General features: G+C 41.9%; 1 protein-coding gene across 1 annotated transcript in view; it reads right to left on the reverse strand.

Annotated features, from left to right (window-relative positions):
* Positions 1-17,070, reverse strand: part of LOC140200569 (uncharacterized) — a 556,670-nt gene that overhangs the window by 68,154 nt on the left and 471,446 nt on the right. The window contains exon 2 of the mRNA XM_072264083.1: positions 3,246-3,345. Within this exon, the coding sequence (XP_072120184.1) occupies positions 3,246-3,333 (88 nt within the window). The 5' untranslated portion in view covers positions 3,334-3,345. The remainder of the gene's footprint in view (positions 1-3,245; positions 3,346-17,070) is intronic.

The raw sequence follows: 17,070 nt of genomic DNA on the forward strand, positions 1-17,070 counted from the left end.
ATTCCCAAGAATGGTACTCCAGGTCATCTGTTCATCCCAAGTTTTTTCAGGACTAAGGTACTTCACTGGAGACACACATCTAGAATGACCACTCACCCAGGGGTTACCAGGACCTTCGAGTTTATTAAAGAGAAACTACTGGGGATTGGGAATGGGTAAAGAGGTCCAACAATACCTGCAGGCTTGCAAGGTGTGTGGCCGGAACAAGGAACACCTCATCCAACCTCATGGGCTCCTTCATCTTCTACCTATTCCGAAAAGACTATGGGCACACATCTCCATGGATTTTGTCATGGGTCTTTCATCTTCTAACGGGAAGACTGTCACCATGGTAGATTGTTTTTCAAAAGCCTACAAGTTCTTCGTGTTGCGCAAACTGCCGTCAGTGGTGGAAATGGCTGAGCTTGTCCTGCATCCAGTATTCTGGTTCCACGGATTTCCCGTGGAAATTGTGTTGGATCAGGGTCCACCATTCTGTATGCTTGGCATACAGGGCATTCGATATGCTGATCAAGACCACAGTGATTCATTCCTCTGGGTTTCACCTGCAGCTTAACAGCCAGACAGAGTGGATGAGCCAGGATATGGAAGGAACGCCTGTCGTCAGAGAAACCAGATGAGAGGTGTGACCATTTGATGTGGGCAGAGGTCACCCACAATACTTTACAGCATTCTGTGCACAGAATGTCCCCATTCAAATGCCATTTTGGGAATTCTCCACCACTCCTCCCTGAGAAGGAGAATGAGGTTAGTGTTCCTGCAACAGGGCAAAATGGAGTAGGGCAAGAGAGATTTTTTTGGCTTCTACCCACTAGGCTGAAATGAAGGCTAATCACAAGAGAAGACAGGGACCAGCTTTGCAACCTGGGCAACAGGTTTGGCTGTCTACTTAGGATCAGCAACTCTAGATGGAGTCTAGGAAATCGGTGCCCTATTTCACTGGACCTTTCAAGGTTCTCAAGAAAGTTCCCCCAGTAGATTACACTTTGCAAGATCCCAAGACCCTGAAGATCAATCCCACTTTCCACATTTCCAAATTAAAGAGCACCAGCTCTTTAGCCCCGCCACCAGATAGGTTTGTCAATGGGAAGAGGTCTTCACCGTAAAAACACTTCTGGATTCACAAACTGTTCAGTGTGCTTGGCAGTTCCTCACGGACTGGGAAGGATTTGGACCCAAGGAACAATGCTGGGTTCCAGAAAGGGATATCTCAGATTTAGCTCTTATCCATGACTACCATCAACATCTCTCTGAGCAGTCAGCGCTGGCAAGAGTTGGCTGTAAGGGAGGGGTTCCTGTTACGATACGCACAAAAACGTGCTAGCTTCCGCAGTTTAAACACTCTGACTCTCTGGATTGTGGATAGCTGGCACGGCCCTTTTAAAAATGCAGGACCACCCTACTAATTGGCAGTTATGATTTGGTGCCAGGATTTTAATATTTAAAGAGCACCTGAACTGATCAATCATCAGATCTATGTTGGATTCTCATCCAGTGTCTGGTTTAGAACCCTGTTCCCATTTCAGTCTCGTATCGAGTCTTGGATACTCTAGCACATGCGTCCTGACCATCCTTGCCCAGGTCTCTAATCATACAGAGACCACAGGGTCACTGGATGCTGAAAGCATTTGCACCTGCTTGTCTATCTGCAATTTGTCATATTTTCAAGGTGCATTGGCACATTATTACACAAATGTTATTAACAAAGCACTCTAACATGATAGAGGTTCCATTTTCTAACAGACCAAAATGTCATTTTGATACTACAAATAAAGCACATTTCTACATGCTTCAGACAAAAGTTTCCTCCTTTTTCATTGAGTGGTGCTACCTCTGTTCTAGTTACTCTGTTGTTTTTAATGTTTGTGCAAAATTCCTTGTAATCATCTTTATTCCCATCTACCAAGGGCATTTCATGGAGAATTTTGGCTTTTTGACTAAATTTGAAATATCTCTTTAACCTAATGTTTATTAACCCCGCTAATCTCAACTTTTTTTCTCTCTCACGAACCCTGATCATTTCACCTTTAACCATTTCTCACGTGTCTGATGTGGACTTACACAATAACTGTTGCTCTCAAGTAACTTTCCCCAGCTCCTGCATAATACTGTTCTAATTACCGTTTCACTGATTTAGCAATTTGCCCCGAGTTCCAGTCTTCCCAATATAGATAGCAATTTGAATATTTGTAGATTTGTGATTGCTGTTCCCAAAATGCTCCCCCAACTTTCCAACTCACCCCCCTCCAACACAAACCTCACATGGCAAGGCTCATTTCCAAATATAATGTCCAGTCTGGCCTCTTTTACAATATTCATATACTATGTCAAAAACTGTGTCGGATGCACATGACTAATATGGTGTGATCTAAACGTCAGCATTACATTGTTCTGGTCAACATTAAGGTGATTAGTAATACCAACTCAAGGACCTGTTACAATTACACTTTTCATAATCTCCTCATGTTCTTTTCCTGTATCTTCCACTGTCTTTGTGGATGGAAGCCCATCTCCTGGTAAATAAGGCATTATGTTTGCTTTTGTGTTCTTAGCCTCAGACAGTTGCCAGGAGGTATCATCATTCTGCTAGGAAACAGTGTTGGGTGATTTGTGTGTGTGTAATATTTGCTCTTCCTGTATTGGGCACTCTACATGCAATCTGCAAGTTTGGAGATTGTGGAGGGTTTTAGAGAGGGGTTGGCAAGCTCGAGGAGGTGTTGACAGTTGACTATTGGAAGCAAGAATCAGTTTTCGGTTGGCGTCATCAAAGAGTGCTATAAAATGAGAATTAGGAGGATCCCAGGATAGGTTGTCAGAGGGAGCCAGGGGAAACTGTACGGGAGGTGAAGTGAAGAAATTACGGGTGAGTCTCAAGCTACAAATAGATCAGCAAGGTGAGAGCAGTTCCACTTGGCTGGACTGTGGTGGGGAGTTGTTGGAGGAGATATTGTGGACAACTTATCAAAGTCTGCAGACAGACTGGGCAGGATAAAGAGGGAGAGTTTCCCTCTGCAACGTGCTCACTGGATGTTATTTCTGACTGTGATAGGAACTGTGTTAGTGCAGAAGGGAAGAGTCCTGGTGGGAGGAGCACAGAGATGAAACTCTGTTAATAATGTGATGGTTTGTGAGACAGCAGCACATTCAGGGACTCAGAGAGCAATGTGAGTTTGAAAATGGGCAGCAAGTTTACATGGACAATAATAAAACAATGTGGTTGTGATTGGTGAAGAAAAATCACTTACTTTGAGTGGAAACAGGATGAAGAAGTAGAACAAAGAAATTAAACATCAAACCAGCTGGCAAACTTCTGCAGTGAAACCTCAGCCTCATTTTGCGGGTTTCCTGTAAGAGATGAAGTGCAGTTTTAGACTGAGCAGCAGGAACCCACCGGAGCCCACAGACAGCACGAGTCAGCGTTCCCCCACCGCTGAGTTTCACTGTAGAGAGCCTGAAGTGAGTTACAAGTTTGGCAAATTATTCTTCAAATAAGCGTGTTACAACAGTGGTGTGCAGGAACATTTCTGGATGCACAACGTTTCGAACCTTGATGTGGAATGGCTACAGCAGCAGAGGACCACAGCAAGCTCCACTCTTGTGAGTAGCAACTGAGACTGAGTGTTTATGTGCATCTCTGATGAGGTTGACATTTAGTGCCAACCCTGAATTACTTGTGAATTGAGGGGACTGTGAAACCAATTCGGTGTCAATCACATTTTATGAATCATATGGGGTACAGTCTAGGCTGGGCGCGGCTGGAATAGAATGAAACTTAGTATTTTTTTACAAGAGTTTCATGGTCATCACTAACACAGAAACAGGCCCTTTGGCCCATTTGTCTGAGCCAGCCTGGTGTTTTGCCTTCTATCTGCATTCAGTCCATAGCCCTCCATGCCTCTCTTCATCCACATACCTTTGCTAACTCCTCTTAAATGTGGCAATTGAAATCACAGATTCACAGAGATTCACAGAGCACTACAGCACAGAAACAAGAACAGCACTCCATCCAGTTCATGACAAACTATTATTCTGCAAAGTCCCATCAACCTGCACCTGGACCATAGCCCTCCCATCCATGTATTTATCCAAACTTCTCTTAAATTATTCAATCAGATCCACATCCATCACATCTGCTGACATCTTGTTCCACACTCACCATCCACTGAGTGAAGAAGCTCCCTGTCAGTTTTCCCTTAAATAATTCACCTTTCACTCATAACTTATGACCTCTAGTTCCAGTCTCACCAAACCACAGAGGAAAGAGTCTGCATGCATTTACTTATCTATCCTCCTCATGATTTGTTTAACTCTATCAAATCACCCCTCATTCGCCTACACCCCAGGGAACAAAGTACTAACCTATTCAATCTTTCCTTAGCTCTCAGGTCCTCAAGTCCCAGCAAAATCATTGTAAATTTATTCGGCATTTTTTCAATCTTATTGATAACTCTCCTGTACGTAGGTGACTGAAACTGCATCCAATACTCCAAATTTGGCCTCACTCACATATGACATGTAACCCTGAGCCTCGCCCAGCTCGTGCTCATCTAGGGGAAACAGCCCTCAACCCCACCAAAGTGGGTAATCACGTTTGTGTGGATGCTGTGTAATGTATCCCCAGTTACAAACCCACAATGAAAAATCTCAGACAGTCCACCATATGCAATTAAATGATTGAACTATATGAATCTTAATCTGAATAGAGGGGGAGTAATGAAAATTTTAAAAGGCCCAATTCAAGTCAAAAGTTCACGTTGGAACTCACTCAGTAGTCATACTTCCACCATCGGTCTCCTCCGAACGTCGCCGACCTTCGGACCCTCAAATACCAGTCCACTCCGTCCGGTGGTCTACCAGCTCTCTCCACACGCGTCTTCCCTCTTCACTTCTCCTCGACACAAAGACCGTGAAAAAAACATCCTTCCAAATACGCAGGACAAAGCAACAATCTCCAATTGGCTAATATGCATCCTACAGCTCTGTTATCTCCAGCCATAAACCAAATATTGCTGCTACAGAGAAACCGTTACTTCAGCAGTGAACATTACAGAGAAGCCATTACATTAGCTTTAGCAGTGAAATATTACGAAGAAGCCATTACAGACACAATTCCAACAAAACATTCCAATTCCTCTATCCAATATTCTGATCTATGAAAGCCAATGTACCAAAAGCTCTCTTTAAGAACCTGTCTATCTGTGAAGACACTTTCACGGAATTATAAATCTGTATACTCGGATCCCTTTTTTCGACCACATTCCTCAATGCACTACCATTCACGGTGAAAGACCTACCCTGGTTTGTCCTCCCAAAGTGCAACACCTCACACTTGTCTGTGTCTGCATTAAATCTCTTCTTCTTCTTTTCTTCTTCTTCTTCCTCTTCTTCTTCTTCTTCTTCTTCTTCTTCTTCTTCTTCTTCTTCTTCTTCTTCTTCTTCTTCTTCTTCTTCTTCTTCTTCTCCTTCTCCTTCTCCTTCTCCTTCTCCTTCTCCTTCTTCTTCTTCTCCTTCTATTTCCGGCTGTTTAGATGCATCTAGGCATATTACAGCCCTCTGCAGGATATATAATTAATTATAGAACTTCAAGGAACTCAAATTCTCGAATAGAACCTAGTCTCACGTATAAACTGAATAATAAACTCTTCAATCAGATGTTGATTCTCTTGATGGCCAAACAAAGATTTGATAGAAAACCAAAATAAATTCAAGCCAGATAGCCTCTTGAATAACATGCTTCTTTCAATTTTGTATCGATTACAGCTCAGCAAAACATGCTGGACTGTCTCTGGACTACCACAGTCATGTAATCCAGTAGGATGTTTTCCTATTATCTTTAAGTAATAGTTTAACCCACAATGCCCCAACCTAAGTCTTGTTAATTTCACCATATCTCTACAACTTAAAAGGTAACAGTCTGAGACCTTTTTAACTAGTGGGTGACTGGAAAAATAATGCCTGCCCCTTAATTCATTTTTCCAATCCTCCTGCCACTTCTTCTCTATACCATTTTTAATGCTACTTCTCAATTCTGCTCTGCCTAGGGGAACTCTAATTTCTACTTGCCTGCTCTGTAAGGAAGACTTTGCAATGCCATCCACAATTTCATTTCCCTCCACCCCAGCATGCCCAGGTATCCATGAAAATCTAACTGCACAGCCCATCTTCCCAACTCTAAACGACACTAAGAGAATCTCAATAACGATGTCAGGACGAGCTTTCGATTTAATCCCTTTTATAGCCTCTAAAGCAGTAGCAGAATCCAAACAGATGATAACCCTACATGGTTGAGAGCCTTCTATCCACCATAAGGCCCAGAGGATTGCTAATAATTCTGTTGCAAAGACAGAAACACCATCTGAAACCTACTGACCAATCTTAACTCCAAAATGATCCCCATTTATTATTTAAATAGTCATTTGTGATCAACGCTGATAAAATTGCACTGCTTCTTTGAAGCTGAAAAAGGAGGAATAGGTTTATTTCTGGTTCTAGAAAGAGCCAAAAAGGGATGAGTGGCAAGCAAATTTGGTCAATTATGTCTTTCTCAGTCAGTTTCAATTTCACAGCCCAGTTATTAACCAAATCTAAAAGTGGGTATCTTTTAATTTTACTTTGGCGCTCCGACTTCCCCTGCAAAAGACACTTTGGAGGACAGCTGTGATTGAATCCATTTAGTTTTGCCCAATACTGCAGGCCCAGCTGAATTCGTCTTAAGTGCAGAGGCACTTCTCCCATCTCCACACATAATGCCAGAACTGATGTTGTTCTAAAAGCTCCACAACAGAGTCTAAGTGCTATGGACTGTACAGTGTCTAGTTTTCCAAGCACTGCCGTAGCAGTGGAACCATAAGCAATACAACCATAATCTATAACTGATCTAATCATAGCTAGATATATTAAGTACATAGTTTCCCGCCCTGCTCCCCAGTCGCATCCAGCAATACTTCTCATAACATTGAAAACTTTCTCACACTTTCCAATTGTTTTATCTATATGAACCCTCCAAGTAAGTCTTTCATCAAACCAGACACCTAAAAACTTGAATACCTTGACTTTTTCTAGTGGAGAATCATATAGATACAATTCACAATCAGGAATCTTTCTTTTAACGCCAAAAATCATATATTTGGACTTAGAAGCAGAAATCCTGAAACCCCATTTATTAGCCCAGTTTTCAACTGATCTTAAAGCCTTTTGTACCTGCCTTAATATATTCTTGATATTTCTTCCTCTTTTCCAGATTGCACCATCGTCTGCAAACAATGATTTGCCAAATTCGGTCCCTACCTGATCAAAGAAATCATTTATCATGACATTAAAAAGAATTGGACTAATGACACTTCCTTGAGGGGTACCATTACCTATCTTAACTGACTTGGAGCTTGTTCTGCCTATCCTTATTTGAATTGTCCTTTCCTTAAGGAAATCTTTGATCCAGTTAAACATTCTACCACTAATTCCCGCATCATAGAGTTTAATGAATAAGCCATCCCTCTATAGTGAGTCATACATTTTGAAAAGCTCAACATTTTGGAAAGCTCAAACAGATAAATAGAGGGATAGCTCAAGCGAAGCGGCCAGTGGAAAGCGGCCAGAGTGTGAGTGGGCCAGTGAAGGAGTGAAGCTTTGAGGCTTTGACTCAAGAGGCTTCGATGAGAAGAGGCGGAGGACAAGCTAGCTCGCAGTTAGTTTTTACAATGTCTCCTGAGACGGTGATGTGCCTCTCATGTGAGATGTGGCAGTCTTGGGGGAACGCCCCTCTCCCTCAGAGTCACATCTGCCAGAAGTGCATACAGCTGGGCGATCTGGAAGACCGTGTAAGGAACCTAGAGCAGCAGCTGGATGACCTTCGACTCATAAGGGAGAATGAGGCAGTCATAGATGAGAGCTACAGGGAGGTAGTCACACCTAGGCTATCGGAAGCAGGTCGTTGGCTGACAGTCAGAGGGGGGAAGCGAAGGTGAGCAGACAGGTAGTGCAGAGCACCCCTGTAGCCATTCCCCTGAATAATAAATTTACCACCCTGGATAGGTCACAGATCTCTCAGTGGGTGAGCATCTGGGGGACAGTGACCACCGCTCCCTGGCCTTTATAATTATCATGGAAAAGGATAGAATCAAAGAGGACAGGAGAATTTTTAATTGGGGAAAGTCAAATTATGAGGCTATAAGGCTAGAACTTGCGGGTGTGAATTGGGATGATGGTTTTGCAGGGAAATATACTATGGACATGTGGTTGATGTTTAGAGATCTCTTGCGGGATGTAAGGGATAAATTTGTCCCGGTGAGGAAGATAAAGAATGGTAGGGTGAAGGAACCATGGGTGACAAGTGAGGTGGAAAATCTAGTCAGGGGGAAGAAGGCAGCATACATGAGGTTTAGGAAGCAAGGATCAGCTGGGTCTATTGAGGAATATAAGGAAGCAAGAAAGGAGCTTAAGAAGGGGCTGAGAAGAGCAAGAAGGGGGCATGAGAAGGCCTTGGTGAGTAGAGTAAAGGAAAACCCCAAGGCATTCTTCAATTATGTGAAGAGAAAAAGGATGACAGGAGTGAAAGTAGGGCCGATTAGAGATAAAAATGGGAAGATGTGCCTGGAGGCTGTGGTAGTGAACGAGGTCCTCAATGAATACTTCTCTTCAGTATTCACCAATGAGAGGAAACTTGATGATGGTGAGGACAATATGAGTGAGGTTGATGTTCTGGAGCATGCTGATATTAAGGGAGAGGAGGTGTTGGAGTTGTTAAAATACATTAGGACAGATAAGTCCCCGGGGCCTGACAGAATATTCCCCAGGCTGCTCCACGAGGTGAGAGAAGAGATTGCTGAGCCTCTGACTAGGATCTTTATGTCCTTGTTGTCCATGGGAATGGTACCAGAGGATTGGAGAGAGGTGAATCTTGTTCCCTTGTTCAAAAAAAGTAGTAGGGATAACCCGGGTAATTATAGACCAGTAAGCCTTACGTCTGTGGTGGGAAAGCTGTTGGAAAAGATTCTTAGAGATAAGATCTATAGGCATTTAGAGAATCATGGTCTGATCAGGGACAGTCAGCATGGCTTTGTGGAGGGCAGATCGTGTCTAACAAGCCTGATAGAGTTCTTTGAGGAGGTGACCAGGCATATATATGAGGGTAGTGCAGTGGATGTGATCTATATGGATTTTAGTAAGGCATTTGACAAGGTTCCACAGGGTAGGCTTATTCAGAAAGTTAGAAGGCATGGGATCCAGGGAAGTTTGGCCAGGTGGATTCAGAGTCGGCTTGCCTGCAGAAGGCAGAGGGTGGTGGTGGAGGGAGTACATTCAGATTGAAGGATTGTGACTAGTGGTGTCCCACAAGGATCTGTTCTGGGACCTCTACTTTTCGTGATTTTTATTAATGACCTGGATGTGGGGGTAGAAGGGTGGGTTGGCAAGTTTGCAGACGACACAAAGGTTGGTGGTGTTGTAGATAGTGTAGAGGATTGTCAAAGATTGCAGAGAGACATTGATAGGATGCAGAAGTGGGCTGAGAAGTGGCAGATGGAGTTCAACCCAGAGAAATGTGAGGTGGTACACTTTGGAAGGACAAACTCCAAGGCAGAGTACAAAGTAAATGGCAGGATACTTGGTAGTGTGGAGGAGCAGAGGGATCTGGGGGTACATGTCCACAGATCCCTGAAAGTTACCTCACAGGTGGATAGGGTAGTTAAGAAAGCTTATGGGGTGTTAGCTCTCATAAGTTGAGGGATAGAGTTTAAGAGTCGCGATGTAATGATGAAGCTCTATAAAACCCTGGTTGGGCCACACTTGGAGTATTGTGTCCAGTTCTGGTCACCTCACTATAGGAAGGATGTGGAAGCATTGGAAAGGGTACAGAGGAGATTTACCAGGATGCTGCCTGGTTTAGAAAGTATGCATTATGATCAGAGATTAAGGGAGCTAGGGCTTTACTCTTTGGAGAGAAGGAGGATCAGAGGAGACATGATAGAGGTGTACAAGATAATAAGAGGAATAGATAGAGTGGATAGCTGGCGCCTCTTCCCCAGGGCACCACTGCTTAATACAAGAGGACATGGCTTTAAGGTAAGGGGTGGGAAGTTCAAGGGGGATATTAGAGGAAGGTTTTTCACTCAGAGAGTGGTTGGTGCGTGGAATGCACTGCCTGAGTCAGTGGTGGAGGCAGATACACTAGTGGTTTAAGAGACTACTAGACAGGTATATGGAGGAATCTAAGGTGGGGGCTTATATGGGAGGCAGGGTTTGAGGGTCGGCACAACATTGTGGGCCGAAGGGCCTGTACTGTGCTGTACTATTCTATGTTCTATGCTCTTTCAATATCTAGAAATACACATACCATTACTTCTCTATTTTAAATGCTTTTTTAATATCATGATCTACAAACGTAAAAGGGCAACAGATTCCATTGTTGATCTTCCAGTTCTAAAACCATTTTTGATCGGCAGCAAAATGTCCCTTATTTTCCAAAAAATAAACAAGTCTGTTGGTGACCATTCGTTCCATAATTTTACAAAGCCCTGACGTTAAAGCTACAGGCCAATACGAACTAGGACTAGACATGTCCTTTCCTGGCTTTAAAACTGGAACTACCACCTCATGCTTCTGTTTTACTGGTAATTTTCTTTCTTTCCACACTGAATTAAACAATGCTAGAATTTCTATTAATACAGAGTCATCTAAGTGCTTAAGCAATTCATAACACAGTCCATCCCTACCAGGAGAAGAGTTTGAACCTGAATGGACAGCTTCCTGCAATTCCTGAAGGGAGAAAAACAAATTCATGGACCTATTATCATCCAAACTCCTGTCGAATTTCCAACTTTCCTTTAACATAATTTCCCTTCTCAAATCACCTAACTCTCCAGAACTGTGTAACGCTTGGAACACCTCTACAAACATAATCTGCCTTTTCCTTATTGGTTACAGCTTCAATATCTCCTTCCAGCAAAGGTGGGATAGGTGGTCTCCTATATATCCCTGACATTCTGTGAATGATCGTCCATACCTGCTTTATAGGTGTCTCAGGGCTCAGGGTTCCACGAAACCTTCTCCAACTATCCCTCTCTGCATTTTTAATTACTCTCCTTGCTACTGCTCTTTCCTTTTTATACTCCATAACATTATCTAACACTGGGTATTTCCTTATTTTCCTGTAAACTCTATTTCTGTTTCTTACTGCTATATCACAATTTTTATTCCACCACGGAACTAGTGGTCGACCCTTAGGAACATTCTGTAGCGGAATAGTCAACTGAGCAACTTTATGAATTATAGAACCAAGGGATTCATTCCAATCGTCTATGGAGCACTCGCTATTAATTTCTTCTGTGATATCCACAGCTTTCTCCTGGTACTCATCCCAATGAGCCAAAGAATAATTATACCTAACAGACCTCTCCTCAACTTCTACTATCAAATTTCTACCAAATCTACATAATATTGGATAGTGATCACTTCCTAGTGTGTATCTGTCCATAACAACCCATTCCCCAACCCTAGCTAAGTTTGAAGAAGTGATAGATAAGTCTAATTGACTACAAGTACTCTTTACAATATTAAATCTTGTAGGCCTTCCGTCATTTAGCAGTACTATGTTGTATTTATCTAGAAACTCCTCTACTACCGCTCCATTATTATCTTTACTTTCATTACCCCATATAGGATTATGGGCATTGAAATCTCCAACCCAGATTACTGGGGATTTTACCTTACTCATAATTTCATCCAAATCTGATAACATCATATTACCTAGTTTATAAAAGTTAATCAAAGTTATTTGACCACGAGAGCGCCAAACCTCCACAGTCATAATTTCAAGGTGAGATTTAAAATCAAGTCTTCTAAACTGGAGTCCTGTTTTTATGAAAGTTGCACAACGTCCACCAGATTTACCCATTCTGTCAGCTCTCAAACTATCATATCCAGGGATCACAAAATCGAAATGAGGCTTCAACCATGTCTCCTCTACACAGATTAAATCAGGCTTGTCTTTAAAAGTGCCAACAAATCTTTTTAATTCTTAACTCTTTAATTCTTTAATTGCAGATAAAATTCTTGCATTCCATTGTAATATTAAAAACATCCAAATGCTAATTATTGGCCTCTTCATCCACATAAAGCTCCTCCGTACTCTCTGATCCCGACAACTGGGAAGTATTCAATGATTGTTTGTCTGTCATATACTCATGTAATTTTTCCGGCAAAATCTGTTTTATATGAAGGAATCTCTCTGCAGCTCCAACAACTACTTTTATCATATCCGACCTCTTGACTGTAGTTTTAGCCCTGACCAGTACATCAAAAACAAACGCCAAAAAAGACTCTTTCGTCATCAACAATATGACTGAAGGAACCATAGCTGGATAACTAGGAATGAACTGACTCCCCATCATTCCAATCTTTTCTTTACTTATCCTTTGCTCTCTATCAACTTTCTTTGCTGCCTCAGCATATGATATCTTTTGTTGGATTCTAACATCCTGAATCTGCTTTGCGTTACTAAAATACTCACATCCTCTGAACGCCGCTATACGGTCCCCTCCACAGTTACTGCATTTAGGCACCTCTGCCTTACCTACTTTAATATCATGATCCTCTCCACATTTCATACATCTTCTTATACCTCGACATGAACCAGCAACATGTCCAAATCTCTGGCAATTATAACAGCGTGAGGAAGGTCTAATGTATTCTCTAACTTGATAAGACATGCACCCAAGATAGACTCTAGTTGGAAGAACATCGCCTGCAAAAGCCAGAAGAACAGGAGAATCCCAGTTACAACTTCTCTCGATTTTAATCGTTTGGCTTCAATCACTCGACCACCTTTAATATTGTCCAAAATTGCCTTTTCAGTCATGCCAGACCAAAGACCATGCACTACCCCCTTAACTCCCTTCCTTTCTTTCAGAGTAATACACTCCACTTTCACAACCAATTTTCCCAACGTTTTAGCACTGTTATATTGGTCAATATCTTTGCAACAAATTTTCAGCAATCCATTAGACAAAATCTTGGCCTGGAATCCTTTACCTATTTGGTTCTCGAACGCTGCTGCCACTTTCAAAGGATTAAGGGCTCTAAATCCTCCTTCCTCTTCCTTCTGACCTTTACTTTTATACAGAACTATAAATTCCTCCAATTCACCCATTTTCCTCAATTTGTTGTCCCCCATTACTTCAGGTCTTTCACTTGATGCACCCCTTCTTTGTCTACCCTTACTTCTGGAGTATTCCACAGTCTCCCACCCTCCTCCTTCAATCTCAACACCCCCTCCCTTTAGCAGCCATAGGCTACAAACTAACCCTTTCCAAACTGCTAGGCTCCTCCACACCACAGTCCCCACCCACTCAATCAGTGGCCCCAACTGCCATTGAGGATCCTGCTGGCAGTTGAATCTGCGGAAGCCGTTTTATCTCATTAAATCTCACCTGCCATCTTTCAGCCCATTTTCCCAGCTGATTTCTATACCACTGCAAGCTTTGGTGGCCTTCCTTGTTGCCCACTACCAATTTCGCACACTCATGCAACTTCTGACTGAGGAAATTCTAGAATTACTGCTGCCGATCTGTAATTTCAATCCCACCTTAAGGAGCTGCCCATTCAGTTTGTCTGAGATGTTCATCTACACTCTTCCCAGCAAAATGGTTCCAGGTAAGTTTGAACTCACTGCTCAGGCCATGAACTGAACATGCAGCAGAATGGTGAGGGAGAATGAAAATCTCAAACAGTCCCAAAGCGCTGGCGGGGAAACAGGAAAAATTAAATCCATTTTGACTTTGAAAGTGTTGTATTGACCAGGCAACAAGAAGGGAAGCTTAAAATGAGTATAATATGGGATTCTGGTCATTGATCTGTGAGAACTCTCCTTTATTGCAATTGAGAGAAAACTAGGTAAAAGAACAAATAAATAATGTCTTAAAGCCCTTGTTTAATCGACAGCGAGACAGAACGCAACAGTAGAACTGATTGAAAGAGTGAAGTATCAAACAGTATAAGATAATTAACACTGAGTTCAATTGTTTGACCTCATTTAATGATCTCCTTTCCTTGAAGTGAGATTACAGTGAGGTCACCTACCTTGTGGGAAGATAGTCGTGAAGGAGTCCACAGACTGACATGAAAGTTACGAATACGGTGACACACAACAGGCTGAATTCCCCAGACTCCGCATCGTGAGTGACAGCATCTCAAAAGAAACCACAGGGCTGTCGAGCTTCCTCTTCCTCTTCAGCTCAGGGTTCAGGAATGACTCGTGTTAAGTGTGTTTGAGCCAATGAAAAATCAGCTCGGAATAGCTAATTTGGACAATCCACAAACAGGACGTTACTGAACTCAAAAATGTATTAGAAGAATTTAGACTTGGAACATCATTATTTTAAAGGGTTTGGGAGAGCATCAAATGTGCAAGGTAATGGTAAATGACAGAATATGCCATAATGAAAGGAACGTGGTCACTTTTGTTGGGTTCTATGTTTCTTAATGAATTGTAGTGGTCTGATAGTTTTAAACTGTATGCAGACACAACACCACATGGTGAACTATAGGTTGAAAAAAGAGACAAGTGAGATTGATTTTTTATTTAAGGTAATAAAAGATTTTGCAAGTTAATCTAATATTGACTGTGTGTTTCCAGTTTTAACTAAGGCAGAAGTTTCAGCCAACATCTTCAAAATGATACAATTTTCTCCTGTATCTTTTAGTGTTTCCCATATAGAACCTCACAGATTGCCCCAAGACCTTCACAGTTTTTGAGAGTAACTTGTGATCTTCTTTGCCCCAATGCCAATTCAAGGTAATGTTGATTTGAAAAATAATTTTCATTTATTAAAGGTCTGGTTACTCCCAAATAAACCAAATCAAATTTTAAGAATATTTATTCATTGTCTGAGTCCAATATTCTTTTTGAACAGTATTAAAAGAACTGCACAGATCTTACTTTAAATGAAATCAAGAAATACTCTTGATTGTATAAAAATGCTATTAAAAATGGAATAAAAATTGTTGGCTCTGCTAACTTCGGTTCAGGGTGTTGATTTGTCAAAGTTTCAAATCTATTCTGACCACTTCCTCAACTGAAAAACTACAGCTGTGAAACATTGCTGTCTATCCATTCAGCAATAATACAAAGGTGCAGATTTAGACCATTCAATCCAGCATGTCTATTCCATATTCCATCCGGCTGATTTATTATCTCTCTTAACTCTGTTCTCCTGCCTTCTCATCATGACTTTTGACACCCTTACTCATCGAGAACCTAGCCAGCTCCACTTCAAATATACCCATTGACTTGGCCCCACAATAGAGTGATATTCCAGGCCCCGCTGACCTGCTCGCACTCAATTTCCATAGTTGCCAAAGTCACTCACCCTTAGTGACCTACACAGCCGAGCCTGTGTCCATCTGATCCACTGATGTTAATAGTGTGAACAATGTGAACAGTTAACACCCCATTTCAAAAGACATTTCCAGTTAACAAAATGAGGAAATGGGTAGTGAAGTTTGTTCCTCATTTTATGTTGATTCAGATATAATTTCCCGGCAGTTGTAGATCTCTGACTGTGCTAAGTATTCGTCGTTAATTACCGTTTCCTCACACACACCTTTCTTCTGTATTTTCCTTCTGTTTTGTGAAGGAGAAAAACTCCAGAGTTTAGGACAGCAAAGACATCGTTGCGGGTGGCAGAAGGGTGGCTATGGGATTGGTTCCAGTCAGTAGACTGAGTTATGTTTAAGGACTCATCTGTGGATCTGAATGAATATACTATAGTTCTCAAGGGCTTCATAAAAACAGTTGTAGATGAGTGTGTCCCCACAAAATCATTTAGAGTGTTCCTCAGAAAGTTACAAGAGATCCAAATACAATCCCTGCAAAGCCAAGTCAAGAGTGAAGTGAGAATTCCGGAAGAAACTGAAGTCGAGTTTCTGCGAAAAATGAGGCAAGTGCAAGACAGATATATTCCAAATAAGAAATTTTCGAAGGGAAGAAGGACACCACTGTGGCTGACAAGTGAAGTCAGAGCCAAAGTAAAAGCAAAAGAGAGGGCATACAAGGAAGCCAGAGCTGGTGGGAAGATAGAAGATTGGGGAGCTTTTAAAAACTTGCAGAAGGAAACTAAGAAGTTCATTAGGAAGGAAAGGATGAATTATGAAAGGAAGCTGGTGATTCATATCAAAGAAGATACTGAAAGTTTTTTTAATTATATAAAGGGTAAAAGAGAGTCGAGAGTACATATAGGACCAATGGAAAATGACACTGGAGATATTGTAATGAGAGTTACAGAGATGGCAGAGGAACTGAATGCGTATTCTGCATCAGTCTTCACAGTGGAAGACATCTGCACTATACCGAACATTCAAGAGTGTCAGGGAAGCGAAGTTTGTGCAGTGAAAATTACAACTGACAGGTGCTCAGGAAGCTTAATGGTCTGAGGGTGGATAAATCTCCTGGACCTGATGGAATGCACCCTTGGGTTCTGAAGGAAGTCGCTGGAGAGTTTGCAGAGATATTAACGATGATCTTTCAAAAATCGATAGATTCTGGCATTGTACTGGATGACTGGAAAATTGCAAATGTTACTCTGCTATTTAAGAAGGGTGAGAGGCAGCAGAAAGGAAGCTGTAGGCCTGTTAGCCTGACATCAGTGGTTGGAAAGTTGTTGGAATCGATTGTTGGGGCTGAGATTATGTAGTACCTGGGGGCACATGACAAGATAGGTCAAAGTCAGCATGGTTTCCTGAAAGGAAAATCCTGCCTGACAAACCTACTGCAATTCTTTGAGGAAATTACAAGCAAGGAAGACAAAGGAGATGCAATAGACATAGTGTACTTGAATTTTCAGAAGGCCTTTAACAAAGTGTTGCACATGAGGCTGCTTAGCAAGATAAGAGCCCATGGAATTACAGGGAAGTTGCTAGCATGGGCGGAGCATTGGCTGATCGGCAGAAAGTAGAGAGTGGGAATAAACGGATCCTATTCTGGCTGGCTGCCGGTTACCAGTGGAGTTTCACAGGTGTCGATGTTGGGACCGCTGCTTTTTACGATGAATGTCAATGATTTGGATTATAGGATTAATT

The sequence above is a fragment of the Mobula birostris genome, chromosome 7, assembly GCF_030028105.1.
Source record: "Mobula birostris isolate sMobBir1 chromosome 7, sMobBir1.hap1, whole genome shotgun sequence".
NCBI lineage: Eukaryota > Metazoa > Chordata > Chondrichthyes > Myliobatiformes > Myliobatidae > Mobula > Mobula birostris.